Genomic DNA, 20,286 nt, shown 5'->3' with positions numbered 1-20,286 from the left:
AATAAAAGATGTAAGTATACATACCTTGGAGTAAGTATTTCCTTATATTGGAGTTTCTCCAACTTAGCCGGGGCAACTAATGACATGGGAATCACGATATTATCTATGTCATAAGAGCTCTCGCTTCTCAATCTCCGTCGTGCAGTATTCTACAAGGTAGGAGGACAGCAACTCAACAACAGTATCTCATTACCTGTGATGATGCCCTCCTTTCATGAGGGCTAGAAGGGGTGTACTGCATACATGTTTTATAAATACGTTGTGATAGAGTGGACTATAAAATGTTAAAAACAAGCACACCTCTCCTTTGTAAAACAACACAATCCCTTCGGCAGGTGTGAAGTGTACATTTGTGTACACATACAAGCCTATTTTTAAGACCATAAAAAATAGGAATACCTTAAAATGTCAAACTCTTACCAGAGGTTACCATAAAGCACCCAAATGTCAAGGAAATGATCATTTAACAAGCACACTTATTAGGAAAGAATATGAAATATTTGGTGTACCATTTAGTAAAGATCATTTTTTATAATCTTCATTTGTGTGTTCCTGGTCCCTGAGCTTTACAGTTTCTTCTAAACCCTTTCACCTTTTAACCCCTACTCTGACCAGATGACAAAACAGTAAGAACAACACAAGTGCTGGATTCTTATTAGCAAGACTAAATTTAGCTTCCTGGTAAGGAGTAGGGATGGTTATGATAGTTTCTCACAGGAGAAACCAAAAACTATAATCAAGGATTACTGAGCAATTAGCTCACTAGTAAAAAAGTTTAATACAGTTTATTGCTTCCTAAGAAGATCATTTTAGGGGCACCAGGGTGGCTCAGTCAGGCATCTGAATTCAGTTCAGGTCATGATGTCATGATTCATGAGTTACGAGCCCCGCATCAGGTTCCCTGCTGTCAGCACAGAGCCCACTTCAGATCCTCAGTCCTCTCCTCTTTTGCCCCTTCCCACCTTGCTCGCTCGCTCTCTCCCTCTCTTTCAAAAACAACAAAAACCGGGCCGGTATGTACAAGTAAAATAAGGCTATTAAAGATTAACAAAATATTCTATACGTTTTTTTACTGGCCAGTTTTAAAAATCTACAAGCAATTTTAGGGTTCAGTATACCAAAAAACCTACTTGTGATGATGAATTCTGGGTTCTTGATATAACATTGACATTAGTAACAGCAGTAAAATTGCTATGGGATCCTGGTTCTGTGCGTTGAAAAGCAAATTCTTCAAATCTAGTTCTTTCTCCTGCCATGGAAAGAACCATTGAGAATGTCATACATTAAACATGGTGATAGGTCTTAAAATTACTTTCCTAATTAGGTAACATTCCTTATCTGTTTGATCTTTTTATTTTTAAAACTTATGTATCAAAAACAATTAAGGAAATGAAAAAAATCTTACCCACATTTCTGTCACAATTATTTCCATTTTCTTTTAATCCAGTACCTCTAATTTCTTTAATCTCCCTTCTTTTCACTCTGTTCATGTTTTCTGTAATGCCTGTTATTTGGATGTTAACATCCAAAGACTTACCCCCTTAATTTTGTTTTTTTCATTTTGACTTTTTAATTTCTGGGAGATTTCCTTTCCTTAACTTGATCTTCTGACCATTCTACTGAGACTTTGTCTACTAATACATTAAATTATTAATTTCTAATTACATAGGAAAATATTTTTCCATTTGTTTTGATTCCCTAATTGTGAATATATATTTATTCACTTATTTTCTGCCCTTGCTTATTTTACTTTAGTACTGATCTTAGAAAGTATTCTGTGTAATATAAAATTTAATACCCAGTCCATACTTCTATTTTTCTAGTTGTTAAAAAATGTCCTTTATGGTTAGTAGTTTCTTCAAATCAGGATCCATATATTGAAATTAGTTACTGTCTTTTAAGTTTCTTACAATCTAGAAGAGTTTGTTTTTCATGATATTTGTTAAAGAGACCAGCTACCTTGCTCTTTCGGGAGTTACCTATTTACTTTGTAGTCTGGCTCTTACCTGTTCTATTCCTGTATTCCCACCAAACTTGAAGTTATAAAGTTAGATCAATTCAGGTGAAACATTGTAGATCTTAGGTAATCTGAACTTCATAGTGGTTCTTATTAAGAGATGCAAGTTTTCCTGTGTGTTGGTATGTAGATAGTCCTCAACTTAGCAATGGTTCTACTTAGGATTTTTCAACTTTATGACAGCCCCAAAGTGGCATGCATTCAGTAGAAACCGTACCTTGGATTTTGACCTTTTTCTGGGATAGCGGTGTGGTCGGACACCCTTAGGCTGGGCAACAAACTGCAACTCCTAGTCAACCATGTGATCATGAAGATAAACGATGGATATACTTAAAACCATTCTGTACCCATACAGCCAGTCTGTTTCTCACTTTCATTATAGTATGCAATAAGTTACAAGAGATACTCAACACTTTGTGTTAGAGGATTTTGCCGAACTGTAGGCTAATGTGTTTTTAGCACATTGAAGGCTAAGCTATGGTGTTTGGTAAGTTAGGTGTATTAAATAATTACTGACTCAAGATATTTTCAACTTACCATGGGTTTATCAGGATACAACCCTGTTGTAAGTTGAAAGAGAAAGAGCTCTATATATAAGTAAGTTCCTCAAAAGCTAGGTGACTCTTGGTTGTCCTAAGATTGAGGCACTAAAAAGCACAATGGAATCTCTGGATGTGGCCCAGGAGTTTAATTTTGTGCCACGCTACCTTATCAGGTAGTGACTTGGGCTGTTAAGGTGGGATTTCTAGAGACAGTAGTGATAAATGTGTTAAATTCATCAAGTATAATTAGTCCAGCACATCTTGAATGCAATTTCTAAGTTTTTGGGTATACTGACATATTACATCTGGGGAATACTTGACTAATGAGTATAGTGTTCTGTCCACTGGAACAATGAACAAGAACCAAAAAAGTATATAGATAATTTGCATATATATTTCCTGGTAAGTTTTATTTTTTAATCATTATTTGCAATAATTCTGGAAACAATCTGATAGTCCCAAGTCCCCACAACAAAAATCCCACTTTGTATTATTAGAAGAGTTATAGTTTCAAAGAGATCTGTTGACCATTTTGGAACTATAAGTTTCTAAGAGAAATTGAACTACTTGGTTGAGTTACCTTTGGTGAATCTCAGCCAATTTCTCAAAATTCTAAGGAAGCTTCAGTGAATTGACACCCCCACAGTAAGTCCCCGAAATGGTAATACGTTTCTGTGAGGAGACTTTGTACTGACATACTCGGAATCCAGAACACAACCCTGGAGGCTTAAGTTCTGTTTCGGAGGATAGTCAGTAGAAGATAACTCTGGACAGGGAAAATAGGAAGGAAATCCTTAATTGCCATTAGTGGATGGATGCCCAGTCCACAGATCATTCTGAATTGACTATATGAATATGCTGTAATGTTTATAGGACCATGGATATTTTGTGTAATTAGTGATTATTCTGGATTACCATGAAGCAGAGGTTCTTTGAAGATCAGAATTTACTTTCAGTTTTTAGTACTAGTGCTCACATCCTCATTTTAACCTACCTAATGCTGTTTCACTCAAGTGTCTTTTCTTTCTTCCCTGGAACAGCTGTACAGAAGATTCTGACCTTATCTGAGGCTTGCATGTAGGAGAATATCCATTTCTCCATTGATTCAGAGAAGTATTATGTACTAAAACAAATAGAAAGGAAATGTGAAGTTTCTTTCCCTTGACACAGATAATGAACGTGTTAATTTCTTATAACATTGCAGAACATTAATTTACCAGTTCAGAATTACATATGAAATACTTCTATACCAAAATGGAATGATCGTACACTGAAAATACCCATAATAAGATTCCTTAAAAACCTCTTCCATAAGCATCCAATTTCCTATAGTTGCTCCATTATTTGAAGGGGCTGAAAAGGTGACCTGTTCTCGAAGTCTTCTAAATTGCAAAATTTTATAGAGGAGGTTGGTTCACATCTGTAAATGTTGCCTGAGGATGATATGAATCCTTACGTTAGCCCCTGCTCACCCTTCAATGTGAAAATAATTCAGGATCAAGTAAGATCCTACAGAATTATAAGAGACTGGGACCTCTTGAGGGCAAGAACCAGATTTCATCAAACTGACGGTACCTAGCACTGTTCTTTCAATTTTAAAAGCAATGTATTTTCTAAAACTTTTAGGGTCACTTAATGTCTCTATGCCTCAGTTGCCTTATCTGTAAAATAGGGAGAAGTGCACCTATCATGAGATTATGAGGATTAAATGAGTTAATCCCTGTAATGGTCATTAGGAGGATACCTACCCGAAGTATTTAATAAATGTTCGTTTCTTCATGATTATTGTCTATCTGAAACCCATATTTCCAGTACTGGATTAAGAACCAAATTGGCTTTTTTTGAAGGGGTTGGCGATGTGGAAAGGAATGGAAAAAGAAATGTAGGCCTAAGTGCCAAATTCTCACCAACACTGAAAAACAGAGTGTGGTCTACCAACAGTAACCAGACTCTGATTACCAGATGACAAAGCACCCTAAAAGTAACAAAAGTTTTATACATAGACACACAGATGTGCATATACACATATATATACACACACATTAGCAAGCAATAAAAGGGAACTTGTGAGTAAAGCAGAATTTGTGAGGAATCTCTGAAAGACTAATACCACATGGAATTTGGAGAGCAATCAAGGTAAAAGCACATGAGAAAGTGCTGCCACAAAACTATGACCATCAAAGGTGCTCTAGACCTGGAGGAAATGAAAGTGGAGGATAATTACTTAGATGGACAGTTAACTGAAAGGATGACTACACATGCCAACTTCTCAGCCACACTCCTTGAGATTATCTGTCTTAATAGATAACAAAATCCAAGCCGAGCAGAGAAATGGATGAGAAAGCAATACTAAGTGCCTCACTTTGAACTATGTCCTGCCTGACCTTAACTGCTCCTGAAAACAGTATATACTGCAACTTCTACCCATCCAGGGAAAGGATCCCCTAAATAGCAGTGGCAGAACAGTCTTAATAGTGAATATGAAAAAAAAAAAAAATTAAAAAAAAAAAAAGGGGCGCCTGGGTGGCTCAGTCGGTTAAGCATCCAACTTCAGCTCAGGTCACGATCTCGCGGTCCATGAGTTCGAGCCCCGCATCGGGCTCTGTGCTGACAGCTCAGAGCCTGGAGCCTGCTTCAGATTCTGTGTCTCCCTCTCTCTCTGCCCCTTCCCAGTTCATGCTCTGTCTCTCTCTGTCCCAAAAATAAATAAACGTTAAAAAAAAAATTTTTTTTTAAATAGTGAATATGAACTGTAAAGGTGAGAACACAAGACTCCAAAAATCTGAATACCAACACCGTAAAAGTCAAAGATGTAGAAATGAACCATCTCAAGTAATAGTGAATGGATGCACAGAATACAGTTAACAAGACTGAAACAACATTGCCAGAAGAAACAGGCAAAAGGCCCCACTAGAGAGCCCTCAGAAGTGGAAAATATGTTCAAATTTAAAAACAACCATCACTAACTGGACTGAATGATACAGTGGACATGGGCTAAACATCAAAATCTAGGTTGAGAACTATACAACTCAAAGGAATAGAGTGATAGAAAATATTGGGGGGGGGAGGGGACAAACCAAAACAGGGTAACAGAATGAATGGTAGCCAATGTTGAAGAAATAGGCCAAAGTTTTTCCACAATGATATTAACCCTAAGATTTCAAGAACTCAATTGGCTGTCAAGACAAGTGGAGGGGGAAAAAATGCTAATCTTACAGCACATCACAATGGAGATATCCTAAAACTTACCAGAAAAGGGATAAGATTACTGCAAAGAAATGATCAAATTGGCCAGGCAAGACTACCTGCCTGAAAACAGAAAGTGACCTTAAAGAGCTCAGGGAAAATGGCGGAATTCTAAGATGGCCCCAAGATTTCTTACCACCCAAAGACTTCAGAGAAAGATGTCACAAAGAAAACAAAACAAGATGGCAGGCATAATTCTAAACTCATTTCTAGAAAGGGTAACTAGAATTGTGAGGTTTTAAAATTGTATGTGCCTGGCATGGGCAGGTATTCCAATAATGCCATCTCTTGTTTTAATGGAAACATTTCTGGAGTATTTTCAAACCAATTCCAGTCAATTCACTCTTCTTTTCTAAAAGCAATTCATCACCTTCCTTTTTTTCTAAAAGCAAGTCAAACTTTTTTAAGAAACTTTAACCTTCCCTAAGGTGATACTTAATTTTAATCATTTTTTTACACTTACTTTTCCTTATTGTCTTGTGAGGTTGCAATGGACTCTTGAAACAGTAGGAAATATGACAATTGAAAAACTATACATTCTCTTCGTCTATTTATAACCCTCTCAGCCTTTCAGTGCTTGCTCTCCAAAATCCTCTCCTAGATTCTATCCTAAAACACACTTTGACCCCGTATCTCTCCTGTCTCCTGCCTTCCCTTTCATTTATTCATTAACTATAAAGACTTAATTACAATACCAAGTACCCTAGGGACACTGGTGAGCACAGTCATGATCCCTGCCCCTAATGGGCTTTACAGGCATTATCTCAAATAATTGCAACCAATGTGTAACAGAAAAGAGAAGTGCTATTTAGAGAAGTTAATGGGAGTATGTAAGAGAGCTCTAGGAAAAGTACCCCAGGTAAAGTGGTAGATTTCAAATATGAATAGAAATAACTGATGTCAAGGGGAAGAGAATGGTATGTATAGAGAGGCCCAACAGGAAGCCAGATAAATTTGGCAACAGAACCGTGGCTAGGTAGTATAGAGTAAGGAGAATAGTGAAAAAGAACCATGAACAGGTAGGAGCCATCCTGTGTGGGTAGAGCTTTAGGGGTCCCTCAATAATACTTCCTTTCAAATAATTTTAAGTTATAGTGGTGGGGAGCAGGTGTGATATAAGTAGCTTTGCATCTTGAAAAGATCACAAGCTACAGGGATTGGAGAGAAGGAAGAACTGATTAGGCTATTTCAGCAGTATAGATAAGGGATCATTACACTGGACTCTGAAAGTGGTAGAAATGAAGACAGAGGAGCATATTTGAAATGATTAAGATCAAAAGGACAATGGGCTTAGATATGAGGACATGTAGGTGAAGAAACCTGAGCCCTAGGTTTTTGGCTTGTGTGAGTTTCAGCGCTACTGTTCCTCTCATCTGTCCACTAAAAAAATAAACTTCATTTTGACAATTTCAGACTTGCAATAGTAAAAAGAAGTCCCATATACCCTTTACTCAGATTCTGCAAATGTTACCATATTTGCTTTATCCTTCTGAACTCCAATGAAATTAAGTTGTTGACATGATGTACCTCTATGTCAATATGTATTTTTCAAAAACAAGGGCATTCTCTTACATGGCCACACAACCATCAAAATGAAATTAATACTATTAGCTAACTATGGACTTCATAGAATTTCACCAATTATTCCTATAATGTTATTTATAGAAAACTCTGTTCACTCTGCATTTGTCATATCTCTAAAGTTTTCTTACATCTGAAACTGTTCCACTGTTGTCTTCCATGACTGCATGTTTTGATGAATACAGGCCCTTAATTGGCTTTGCCTGGTATTTCCTCATGATTAGCTACTAATCATTCAGTCTTCGACCCACTACAATTTGTCTTTTCCCTACTTGTTACTTGAAGTCAGTTGTGCTTTCTTAATTGCCAATTCTGGAGGACAGAGGATAAATACAAGCTCTGTGGCAAAGCTCGCAAACATCCATCTACTTACCTTCACACGGTTTACCCTATAAGAATACCAGGCATTCTGAATATACTTAAACACATCACCCTGTCTTATGGTTCCGTGACAAATCACGTTTGTTTCCATTTTAAAACCAATATAGGTCCAAGCATTTGAATCACCTGGGACCTTGTTAGAAATCCAGAATCAGACTTCATTCCAGGATTAACTGAACCAGAATCTGCATTCTAACAATATCGCCCAAGTAATTTGCACATAAAAGTTTGAGAAACAATGATTTGGAACACTTTGCTCTTCTTCCTTTAAATTCCAATTGAGTATTTAAAGCTACACAATTTAAATACAATTGAGTATTTAAAGTATTTAAAGGCTGGCATCACCATCTTTCTGGAGTTCCTCTTGCCCTTCCCCCATCACTCTGCCTTCCTCCAGGCAGAGTTCTACACTCCCTCTCCTTTTTAGAATGTTTTTGTCATATCTGTGCTCACATCATTTTAATAGTTATTTGAGTGTCTGCTTCCCCCTATTACATTATAATTTCTTTGATTCCCTGTGATTCAAATTTGATTCTTTAGCACTTAGTCTGCCTGGCACAGAGTCTATGATCAATAAATGTTGAACTCTAGTTTTACTTAATTCTACAGAAATCACTTAACAATAAAAGAAAAAATAACAAGCGACTATTCCAGACATGCTTATATACGATGAAACCTAATTAACCCTTAATTATTTGGGTTTGGAGTGGTAGGGGAAGAAAATAAGGGAGGAGAGATCGAGATACAGAAGACTACATACTCAGATGATTTGCCTAATAATACAGCAGCACTCATCTCAAATGTCTTCCATTCCTAGCTCTTAATTCCCCCTGACTAGCATGGCATTGCATTACTGGTATGTTACCATTAATTCTGTGACTAACACATTTACACTGCCCTATCTTTTTAAGTCAAATAGATAAACAGAACAACATTAGAAAAAAATATAATCACCTAATCTCACTTATCTAACAGTATATAATTTCAGTTTTGCATATTCCCTTTCAGTTATACATGTGCATACATTTCATATTCACATTTCAAATGTAGTTTAACTTATTTTTCAAATTTGATAATTCACAAATTATTTTTTCAGATGGTTGCCTAACACTCTTCTAATTAGAGATAATATCATTTAACTATTCCCTAGCTATTAGAGCTGGTTGTTGTTAATCATGATATTTCTATTATGGTCATTCTTAAAATAATCATCTTCATGCATACATATTTTCTTTTTTAAAGATCAGTCTAAGGAAAAATTTCAAGTAGTAGAATTATATCATGAAAAATTACCCGCACATAACCTATATTTTCCTGCATTTCTTTAGATTTTTCTCCCCTAAGCATAGGCAACTGCTGCTTGTCCTTAGTGCTTTCCACTTATTTTTTTTTTAACTTTTTACTGTGGAAAAATTTCAACAAACACAAATGAGGAAGAGAAGAATGAACTCCCCTGTGCCTATATTCATAACCAATGATTACAAACTGGTGACCAATCTTGTTTCATCTTTTTCCCCACTAACTTTTTTTTGCTGGCCTATTTTAAAGCAAATCCTGGACTGCCTATCTTCTATCTTGTCCTCGACGTATGTGTGAGCTTGAATTTCTAACAGATAAAAAGTGTGTGTTGATGTAACCACATGCATTACTACATCTAACAAAATTAATTCACTAATACTCAACAGCCTGCATGTTCAAATTTCAAATTTTTATTATCTCAAAAATTGTGTGTGCTCGTACAGGTGACTTGTTCAAATCAGGATCCCCAAAAGGCCCACATGTTACATTTGGTTGAAAGAAGAATGAACATTTTTATATGGTTATAATCAGACCATACACAGAAGTAAAACTTTTTTGTCCTTTTCTATCACTTAACATTCTTTAATGTTTCCATCCTTACATGAACTTTTAAGATATTTTTAAAAGCTGTATGTCCCACTGTGTTGGTTAATCACATCTCAATTATGCTCTGTTTCCAATTTCCCATTAACACAGTGTTTAAAATGAATATATTTGTAAATATAAATGAATATATTTGTATTTAGCATTAGACTAGGTTATTAGAAATGGATGTATTGGGTCAGAAAACAGAGTTAGCAGTTTAGTAAACATTAATTGTAAGCAAGTGAACAAGTAAACAGTGTTTTTCTTCAATGAGTTTATTTTTAAAAACAGGTAGTTTAAGGGCGTTGTCATTCATTTCCCAGTACTTTCCAAAAGGTTTGTATTCTTAATGCTACCTAAAATATTTGAGGGTCCTGTTTTTACTACACAGTCTTGCCAGAATTGATGATTATAATGTTTAAATGTCTTAACGTAATCAGAAGATAGTAAATGTTTAGCACGGTGTCTGCACATAAGCACTCAGTATATGTTACTTATGATTATCATTTTCATTATTATCATCATTAAATACATCTAGTTTTTCTTATAATTCTTTTAAGACATCATTTTTAACATTTAACTCTTTAATCCATCTGGAATGTATTTAATGTTCACCCATCTTAAATTTATTTTAATGTGCTGTATGTGGTAGAGATCTCAATTGTTCCCCCAAAATCATTGTTTAATCCACTGATTACAAAGGAAACTTAGTTGTTTAAAACATGAATTCTTTGAGCCTGATTGTTTGGATTTGAATCCTGGCCCTATCACTTCCCCAAATGTGACTTTGAGAAAATTAGTCAAGGAGAAAAACAATAATGTTACTCACTTTACATGTTGAAATACTGTCTTCTGACAGGAACAGGGTATTTCTATTTAGGCACATCATCTTGCATTCCTCAATAAAACTTTGGAAGTTTTCTTTCGTGTAGACCCTTACAAATTTAATTAATCCTAGATAGTTTATATTTTCATTGTTAATATCTCAAAAATTCCTTTACATATTGTAAATGGTTATTATTGGTATTTATAAAAGCTGCTGATTTCTATAAATATATTTTAAATTCCTATACTTTTTCAGACTCCCAATTTTAACAGGCATTCAGTTGATTCTTGAGTTTTTGAGGTAGATGATTATTTCATCTAGAAATAATTTATCTCAGTTTGTATGAATTTTCTGATGTTAGAAAGATTTCAGCCTTGTAGATGGTCAAAATATGTTGATGTTTCTCTTCTTGTTTCCAAGCATAGGCAATGTCCCTGCCCCCATTCATAATACTGAAAACAATTTCACTTTAATTCTTCAAGTTTTATTTTGTAATTTTAGTGTTTTATTTCAAGTTCTTGAAACCAACTAGAATTTATTCTGATACATGGTATGAAATAAGTATGTAAACAAAATTTCCCCCAAAAGACTAACAATAGTAAAAATATTGTTTACTGAATAGTTCTCCACATTCTCATGAATTTACAATTCTTCCCTTACATTATAAAGTATAAGCTATATAGTCTGCTTCATGGATTTGCTTTCCTAATTGTATGCAAAATCTATGCTAATAATTATTACATATTTTTGTCATGTTTCCATATGTGGTTAAGATGGATTCTCTGAATACTTCTTCCAGCAGTTACTTTGTATTTTCCCATTTATTCTTCCCAGTGGGCTTTCCAATTATTTTGTTAAGGTAACCAAATCTATTAGAACTTCAAGTTATAAACCAATAGGAAGAACTGATATCCTTATTAATCTTGTCTAGGAATGCTGTTTCTCTAAGTGTATTTAGATTTCCTTTTATATTTACTAATAACATTTCATAATTTTCATTCAGTATCACATTTCTTCTTAAGATCACTCCTGTGTATTTTCTATTTGTGTGTGTGTGGTAATTTGTAAAAAGTGAATATTAAAAATTAAGGATTTAGATTTGTTCTTCTGTTAAATTTTATTTCCTTAGAAAGCAAAAACAGTGAGTATCGGAAAGATGTAAAACATATATAAAGTACAAGATTTGTAAATGACATACCAGGTGATGGAGATATGACACAGTCTCCTACTAATTTATTTTCAGCAAGATCTCCTTTTATTTCAGTCTTTTTTAGCAATGTTTCAAAGTGAAAATGAAGAGGCACATCTGGCAAAATAAAGTAAAAGTACTTTGAGTGAATACCATTCTTTACGGACTCTAATATTAAGATTGCTTTCTTTCTCTAAGTAGCACATAAGCTTAGAAAAATAAGCAAAAGCTTAAAATGTCACAACTATCAGAAGTGGCAAAATACTCTTTCCAAACATACAGACAGAAATTTGGAAATTACTGATTATATGCTGTAAATAAACAAAAACTCTGATGATGAACAAGTTCATAAACCAAAATAATAAGATGATAGAAATTATTTGTATTAATAAGTAGTATTCATAGATGAAACAAATGCAGCCAAAGGTCTTGAATAAAACAGAGTAAAACCCGGCCAACTAAGTTCATTCCACCCACCCCCACAAACTTGACATTTGAAATAATGAGGTTTCTAAAAGATACATAATTTTAATTACTTGAGGGAAAACCACTGTAATTCAGATGCAACATTTTATAAAAATACCAAGGTTCACATTCCCTTAGTTTACTAGTATTGTGAATGACAAAATGCACTTTCACATACAGACTAGTTCCTTTCCTTCAAATAGAGACTTAAGATGTCCAATTCACTATATTTATATTCTATATTCTCACAACCAAAAGAGGAGCTAAATAATAAAGTAGATGTGCTTCACATTTATTTTTTTTTTCAATCAAGAACGCTAAAATAAAGCATTTAATAGAGACATGTAAACTTCTTCCTAAGAAACAAATATTTCATAAAGCAATTGATGTATTTAAAGTTTTGCTACTGAAAAAAGAAAACTAATTACAAACATATAAATCAGAACAGACCTAGAATGAGTCTGGACTTTAAACAAAGAAGTACCTCTTTCTTAAACGCTGTATGTTAATAACAGATCCATACTCAAGGGTGGGAAAAAAAAAAATATGTTCATGAGTTTCAACATGGAATCTGTCCCAAGGGACAGAACAGAGGTAGGAAAGATTTCAATCCTAGCACTATATACTATGATCGTCTAAAAACTACTTAACAAAATGAAACTAAGAATACAAATTAAATATGCTACTTATACATTTTAGGAATCCAATGGTTTCCAATTACCAAAAAATAAGCTTATTTCTCTAAAAAATATCACATTTTTATAAAGAAAATATCACCTATTCTACCACTGTTCGTCATGAGTTGTGAGAAAACTAGGGTTAGGCCCTTGTTCCATCCATATATCTTTCTTAGTGCCCACCCTGTGACTTTGGGCTTTTATAAAAATATATCATAACACTGTAGTACATCAATCAGTTTACATTTCAGTTTTCTTAAACTAGAATGCAAGTACCTTGAGGGATTTATTTGTATTTATACTCCTAATACCTACTTAGTACCTAGTAAGCAGTAGGTACCTAATCTTTATTAAATGAATGCAAGAAGAAATGAATAACACTAACTGGCAGGTGAGGAAGTTAATCTTAACTTATTGGAGGGGACCTAAGAGGATTAAAATGAAGGATAACTCTATCAGCTCTCAGGGGTATATCATCAGAGAAACAAATGTACTATGAGAAAACAGACAGTAAAGAGTAAAGGTTAGGAGTGTAGCTCTGAAGTATGACTACTCACATCAAATCCTGCCTCCATTATTTACTAGCTGTATAATCTTGGAATAGTAATTTAAAATCTCTTAGCTTCAATTTTCTTGTATGTAAGATAAAGATGAAAACTATGTATTCTCGTAGGGTTGTTGAAAGAATTAAAACAATGTAATGTGCTTATGGGTATGCTAAGCCCAAATGTTGGCTGATTATTGTTGTATTTATTATTGTTTCTATCATTAAGTTTTCCTCAAAGATGGAATAACACAGCTCCTGCCAGAAACTTACTTCAAAGTATTATGTAGCTAAGAAACCACTCAAATACTGGTAAAAACAAAACACAAACAAACAAACAAAAACTAAGATTCAGGAATCAGGGCAGGAACAGGTACAAGAAATAGTGTTTTGTGAAGACGAGCCATCCCTGGATGATTAAAACCGAAAACTGAAAAGGAAACACAAAAGCCCATTTGAGACGTCTTCCCATACAGAGAAGAACCTGAAATAACCAGTGTGAAGAATGCTTCCTTTCTTACCCTAAATATTTACTTCAGTTCAATACAGAAACAACTGGAATGGTTCCAACAAAAATCAAGAACTAGAAACTTAAAAGGAGGTGGGCCTGTATGTGCCTCATTTACTCAGTTACGGATTATAGATTTTCTTGAGGTTCAAAAATTAGCTATACCTAAAGATGGACAATTTTCTTCTCTTGGGAAACTCATGCTGATTATAAACAGAGGAATATTATATGGCAGAGAAAATTCCATGCAGAATAACACATTAGAAAAAGAACACTGACTTCCTGACAACCATTTCAACAGCATAGTCAAGTTATCAATAAAATTCTAAAAATTTAACCCTGAAAAGATCAAAAGCTTATGTAATCAATGTAAATCAAAACAGTTTCCAAGGAATTAAAGAATCAACTTGCAAAGATAGAACATTAACTCAGGATTAATTCCTCTATGAAAACTTTAATTCTAATATCTAGTGACAAAATAATTGATACAATTTTGATTCCATATATCCATAGGATTACATTTCACCACAGAAATATGCAGTTACTTAGAAATTTTTTATAAGTGGACTTACCTGATGGCAATGATAGGACAGAATGGAAAGAAGAGTCCAATTCTGATACATGCTCTCTTAATATCTGAGATTTTGAATTGTGTTCACAGCTACTCCAAGTTGAAGCTGATTGCAAACAAGGCATTTGCGTCGTATTTAAAAATGTTGTTTCTTTTGAAGGCAAAGTCTGCAAGGGAAAAAAAAAGACTTCATTTTTGCTTAAAAACTGAATCACTCAGAGAGGATATAATAGTTATCAAGTACAGTATCTAAATGACACAAGAAAGTTCTAGTTTACTAAGTCACCTTGGAGAAAGAACTTGAAAATGACAAAGGGACATACTCTGTCATTTATTAAAGGTCATAAACATGATGAGATTTCACTAATCCCTTTTCAGTTTTTCAAAAGGAAGAGCAAGGTCTTCCTTTACCTTACAAAATCACAATAAGGAAAAATAAGTGTGAAGAACTTTGGGTTAAAAGACAATGGCCAGGGGTGCCTGGGTGGCTTAGTAGATTAAGCATCAGACTTCAGCTCAGGTCATGATCTCACAGTTTGTGGGTTCAAGCCCCGTGTCAGGCTCTGTGCTGACAGCTCAGAGCCTGGAGCCTGCTTCGGATTCTGTGTCTCCCTCTCTCTCTGCCCTTCCCCCACTCATACTCTGTCTCTCTCTCAAAAATAAATACTAAAAAAAATTAAAAACATAAATACAAGACAATGGCTACATTCCACATTAGTGACAACTGTAAGTGATGGTGAGCAGGTGCTATGTTAGGATTAAGAAGTGTGCATACTGTTTTCCTCATTGCAATCTGTTACAATCAATGAATGAAACTGGATTCTCTGTCTTAAATTCCAATGCAAGAAAATATCTACACTGGAATAACTGTGAAGTACTATGAGCATTGTACTTTTTACATTAGGTAAAATTTGACTTAAAACATTAAAAGAATATGTATAAAACACACAATATGTTACACGAGTTTGCATTTCTGAAAATAAAGATTTGAGTCCAGGAATCTTAGGAAAACCATGTTGCTAAACCAAAAAAAGTTATCTTACTACATTAAGAAGTACATATTCTGTTTAAAATCTGGATTTTAAATTCTTTTTTCTGGTTATAAAATTAGTAAACAAGCAAAGATCTATAAAATAGAGAAAATATTTTTACAGTAGAGCTCACCTGTACTCCTTCCTTCACTCTTAACCTCTATTATTCCCTATAATAACATTTGGACTTGTGTTTTTTAATGTAATTGATATTTAAAATGCTAATAGATCTTTAGATGCTATTTTTAAACACTTTTATTTTATAACTTACATGAGGTTTGTCAACTTTCTTGAGTTTGAGTTTCTTAGCTAACCTTGGCATTTTCTATGTTTCCATAGCACCTTAGGCACATCTATCTCTACCACAGCATTCAACTAGACTTTTTTTGGACTATTATTAGCTCCTTGGAAGGTTGGGACTATAATTTGTTCAATGCTGTATTCCCAGAACCTGACACAGTCCCTGACATATGGTTGAAACCTGAATGCTAACCAACTGCATTTTATTTTATTTGCTTTAATAAAAATTAAGTGAATGCAAATTCTCAAATGCATGTATGCCTGAGACTATTTCACTGGGGAAAAAATAGTTCCTGTTAACATATGCTAAAATTTATCATGCAGTGACTTCTGTTTACATTCCATTAGCCAAGACCTAGGTCACAGAGTCATACCTAGCTGCAAGGAAGGTTAAGAAATGCAGTCATTCTGGGAGGTCAAGTAAATCGATGGGTTTTTATAAAAAGATATAATATGTTTATACATGATTATAATAATGTGAGTTGTTTCCAAGATTTATTCTAATGATATGTGTATATTTATGCTGTTCTTTATCTTTACAGGATACACTGATACTTTGGACTCACTCTAGAATTATTTGTCCTTTTATGATGTACTTCAGAAAGATATAAAAAAATCTTTGAAATTACAAAGAAAAAAGGGTGCTAACCTCCCTTTTCCTTATATGGATAGAGCATTATGAACAAAAGGTGATAAAATCTGAATATTTACCATATAATTAGTTTTTTCTTGAAATTTTTCCAACTCCAGGAAACCCATTAGCCAATTTGAAACTATCCTAAATAATTTTGGAGACAAGTGAGGGGCATCTAGGAAAAGGCCTTTTTGTTCCCTGCAGAGAAAGTGAAGCCCGGGAGGCTGAAAAGAAATGGATGGAAAAATAAGAGAAAAACCAGGAGATTCTTGCCAATAAAAATTCAAATGTTTAGAGGGTATGATCGATAGTTCCATATGCTGCAGAAGATTCAAGCAAAACAAAGCCAAAAAGTATCCACTAAACTTCTTAGCTTTAATAATGAGAAATTTCATATACATAAAAATATATAATTTATAGGGAAGGCATAAAGTAAAATATTAGAAGGTCACCTATACTTACCATCCTATTTCAAGAAACAGAACAATACCAATTATGCCTTCTCCTCCTACTCCCTCATTAGCCTGCAGCAGATATTGCTACTTTCCTCCAATACCTCTGCTCTCTTTTTGTCTGTTGTAGAACTGATTTTCAGCTAGGCACATTTCTCAAGCCTCTGTGGATCTAAAAAATTACTTAAATTCTAGCCAGGAGAAGTCATGTGTGCAACTTCTGGGAAGTGACCTTAAAGGTCACTCATTTCCTCCATTCCTCCATGTTATACTTGAAACACAGCTGTGGTGCTGAGCTACCATAACCATGTAGATGAGGATAATACAAGATTAAGCAAAAGAGAAGCCTAGCTCCTAGATCACCATGTCGAATGTGGTTGTCATATCTAGGATATTTTCAATCTAAGACAAAGAAATACACTTGTATCTTGTTTATGTCACTATGTAGGGTTTCTGACAAATGCAGCTGAACCTGTATCTTAATACAATGTGCCTCTTTAACCACATTTTTCTCTTATTATTCCAGGAGTAATTGCTATTCTGAATTTTGATTTTATTATTTCCTTTATAGTTTTTTCACATAAATGCATGTAATTCTATATAACTTTTAAAATCTGGATCCTTTGGGACACCGGGGTGGCTCAGTTAGGCATCTGACTTCAATTCAGGTCATGATCTCATGGCTGGTGGGTTCGAGCCTCGAGTCGGCTCTGTGCTGACAGCTCTGTCTCTCAGCTCTCTCTGCCCCTCCCCCTCACCCACTCATCCTCGCTCTGGCGCGCTCTCTCTCTCTCTCAAAAATAAACATTAAAAATAACAAAAGATGTACATAATAACCATTAAAAATAAAATCTGCATGCTTTAAAATGTATATAGACAGAAAGTTAAGTGTACTTTCCTGCTGTATTACCCAACATTATGTGCATACAATTCATCATTCTCTTCTGTTTATAAATATCTAGAATGTTTCTCGTTTTTTACTACTACGAACAATGCTAGTATGAATATCTTATTTGTCTCCTGGCGTATGGGTGTCAGAATTTCTCTAAGAGTATGTACACTGTTAGAAATGGACTTGCTGGGTTAAAGAAACACATGAATGCATACATTCACTAGATGATATGTTGTATTACAAAGTAGTTGTAACCAAATGTACACTCCAACAAAGCAGATGCTGGTGCTCACTGCATCAGATTCATGCTAACATGCATACTGTCAGACTTTTTATTTTTGCTAATTTCAGAGCAAACAAATATTCTCTTATGGTTTAAACTTGCATTGCTCTGTTTACTATTTAAGTTGACCACCTTTTCATTCCTAAAATTGGTCATTCACTTTTCCTTCTTTTGAGAAATACATATTTTGATGTTTTTTCTCTAAAAATGTCTTTTTCTTACTGATTTTTAAAGTTTTCTTTACACACTCTAGAAAGTTACAAATCCTTTGAAGGTTCTATCTATTGCTCCCTGTCTGAGCTTCTCTTTTCACTTTCTTTCTAGTGTCTTTTGATCAACAGATGTTAACTTAAATATTTCCTTTATATAGAGTTTGTACTTTATATCTCTATGAGGAAATCTTTCCCTACCCTGAAGTCAAAGATATTCTTCCACTTTGCTCCCCCTAGTTGTAAGGTTTTTTGCCTTTGTACTTAGATCTTTACTTGAAATTAATTCACATGATGTGAATCCAACCTTAATTTTTTCTTATATGGATCAATTTATCCGAACACCTTTTATTGAACATCCTTTCCCAATTGATCTACAATGCTACCTGTTATATACACCACACTCTATATGTGTGTGGTACTATTTCAGGATTTCTAATGTTGTACCATTTGCGTCTATGCTAAATAACCAATGTCTTAATTACTACATGTTTAAGTCTTGACATATGACAATGCAAGTTTCTCCAACTTGTTCCTCAGGGGTATCTTGGCTACTATTGGCTTTCACTCTTCTGCATAAATTTTAAAAAATGCTTAACTTCCAGCAAAAAACTGCAGAGCTCTTCTACAGTGAATCTGTAAATCAACTGGGAGATTTTTTTTTTTTTTTGACATCATAATTAAAGGTCATCCAATCCATGACTATAACACACCTCTTTATTTACTTAGGTTCTCTTTAATTTCTTAAAAAAATTTTTTTTTAATGTTTATTTTTGAGACAGAGAGAGAGAGAGCATGAACGGGGGAGGGGCAGAGAGAGAGGGAGACACAGAATCCGAAGCAGGCTCCAGGCTCTGAACTGTCAGCACAGAGCCAGACGCGGGGCTTGAACCCATGGACCGTGAGATCATGACCTGAGCTGAAGTTGGATGCTCAACCAACTGAGCCACCCAGGCGCCCCTCTTCTTTTAATAAAACTTTATAATTTTCTTCTCTAAAAAGCCTTTACATATTTTGCTAGGTGTACTTCTAGGTACTTTAATATTTATTTTCTCAATTGTAAAAGGAATTTAAAAATACAATTGACTTTTATACTTTGAACATATCCCACAATTTGGCTAAATTTTCTTATTCTAATAATATATTTGTAGTTTCTTTTACTTTTCTATTATCCAAACATATTATTTACAAATAGTGACAGTTTAGTTTTTTTCACTCAATTGCAATATTTTTATTATTATTTAGAGGGTTCCAAACATGCTAGATGGGTTCATCAGTTCAGTGATGATTAGAAATGATCAGAGGAGATATTGTTTTGTTCCATATTATAAAAGAAATGCTTTTAATTTCTCAGAATTAAGAATGATATGGATTAAGAGTAATTGTGGGATTTTTCTAGGGGGGTATATTCTTTATCAGAATATATTCCTAGGTTGCCAAAAGTATTTTTTAAATATGTAATGTTGAATTTAATCATTTACTTTTTCTGAACCCATTGAAAGAATTACACATGGGTTTTCTTTTTTAATAATGTGGTGAATTAATGATATTAATAAAGTTTTAAATGTAAAACCAACTTTGGATTATTCTTGAGTAAACTTGCTGGGGCTTATCAAATTTTGTTCAAAGAATCAGAAATTGAATTTACTTTCTACACTGTATGTAGAAATTTATTGTATATGTATGTTTGTTTTAGATTTCATTGACTCCTATCTTGATTTCTTTGGGATTAATCAAATATTACATTTTCCCCCTCTATTAACTTAAATTTATATAATCTTTTACTTTTTAGTGGTTTCCCTAGAGATTATAATGTGCATTCTTAACTTTTTTGCTTTTAGAGAATAAGACAAATTATTTTCTTACCATTTCCCTGAAAACATTAGAACGGTTTAACTTCATTTACTTTCCTCTTTCTGTATTACTGTTATTTTAATTTTATATATATTCAAAACACTACAATATATTACTATTAAAATTTATATTACCCATTATATTTACCCTTTCTGTTGTTCTTAGCTCTTCCCTACAATTCTGTGCTTACAGAATTGTGT

General features: G+C 34.1%; 1 protein-coding gene across 6 annotated transcripts in view; it reads right to left on the bottom strand.

The window, feature by feature from the left end:
- Nucleotides 1-20,286, bottom strand: part of KANSL1L (KAT8 regulatory NSL complex subunit 1 like) — a 134,076-nt gene that overhangs the window by 6,789 nt on the left and 107,001 nt on the right. For 3 of the 6 annotated variants that reach the window (XM_049614992.1, XM_049614993.1, XM_049614994.1), the window contains exons 7-12: nucleotides 16,474-16,620; nucleotides 14,433-14,598; nucleotides 11,676-11,783; nucleotides 3,554-3,682; nucleotides 1,131-1,249; nucleotides 25-149 (exon numbers count right to left, since the gene is read on the bottom strand). In XM_049614992.1, coding sequence (XP_049470949.1) covers nucleotides 25-149; nucleotides 1,131-1,249; nucleotides 3,554-3,682; nucleotides 11,676-11,783; nucleotides 14,433-14,598; nucleotides 16,474-16,620 — 794 coding nt within the window. The remainder of the gene's footprint in view (nucleotides 1-24; nucleotides 150-1,130; nucleotides 1,250-3,553; nucleotides 3,683-11,675; nucleotides 11,784-14,432; nucleotides 14,599-16,473; nucleotides 16,621-20,286) is intronic. The other 3 variants (XM_049614995.1, XM_049614996.1, XM_049614997.1) reach the window with 3 other exon arrangements.

The sequence above is a fragment of the Panthera uncia genome, assembly GCF_023721935.1.
Source record: "Panthera uncia isolate 11264 chromosome C1 unlocalized genomic scaffold, Puncia_PCG_1.0 HiC_scaffold_3, whole genome shotgun sequence".
Lineage (NCBI taxonomy): Eukaryota > Metazoa > Chordata > Mammalia > Carnivora > Felidae > Panthera > Panthera uncia.
Note: the sequence above shows the minus strand (reverse complement) of the source record. Positions and strands in the feature narration are given on the sequence as shown.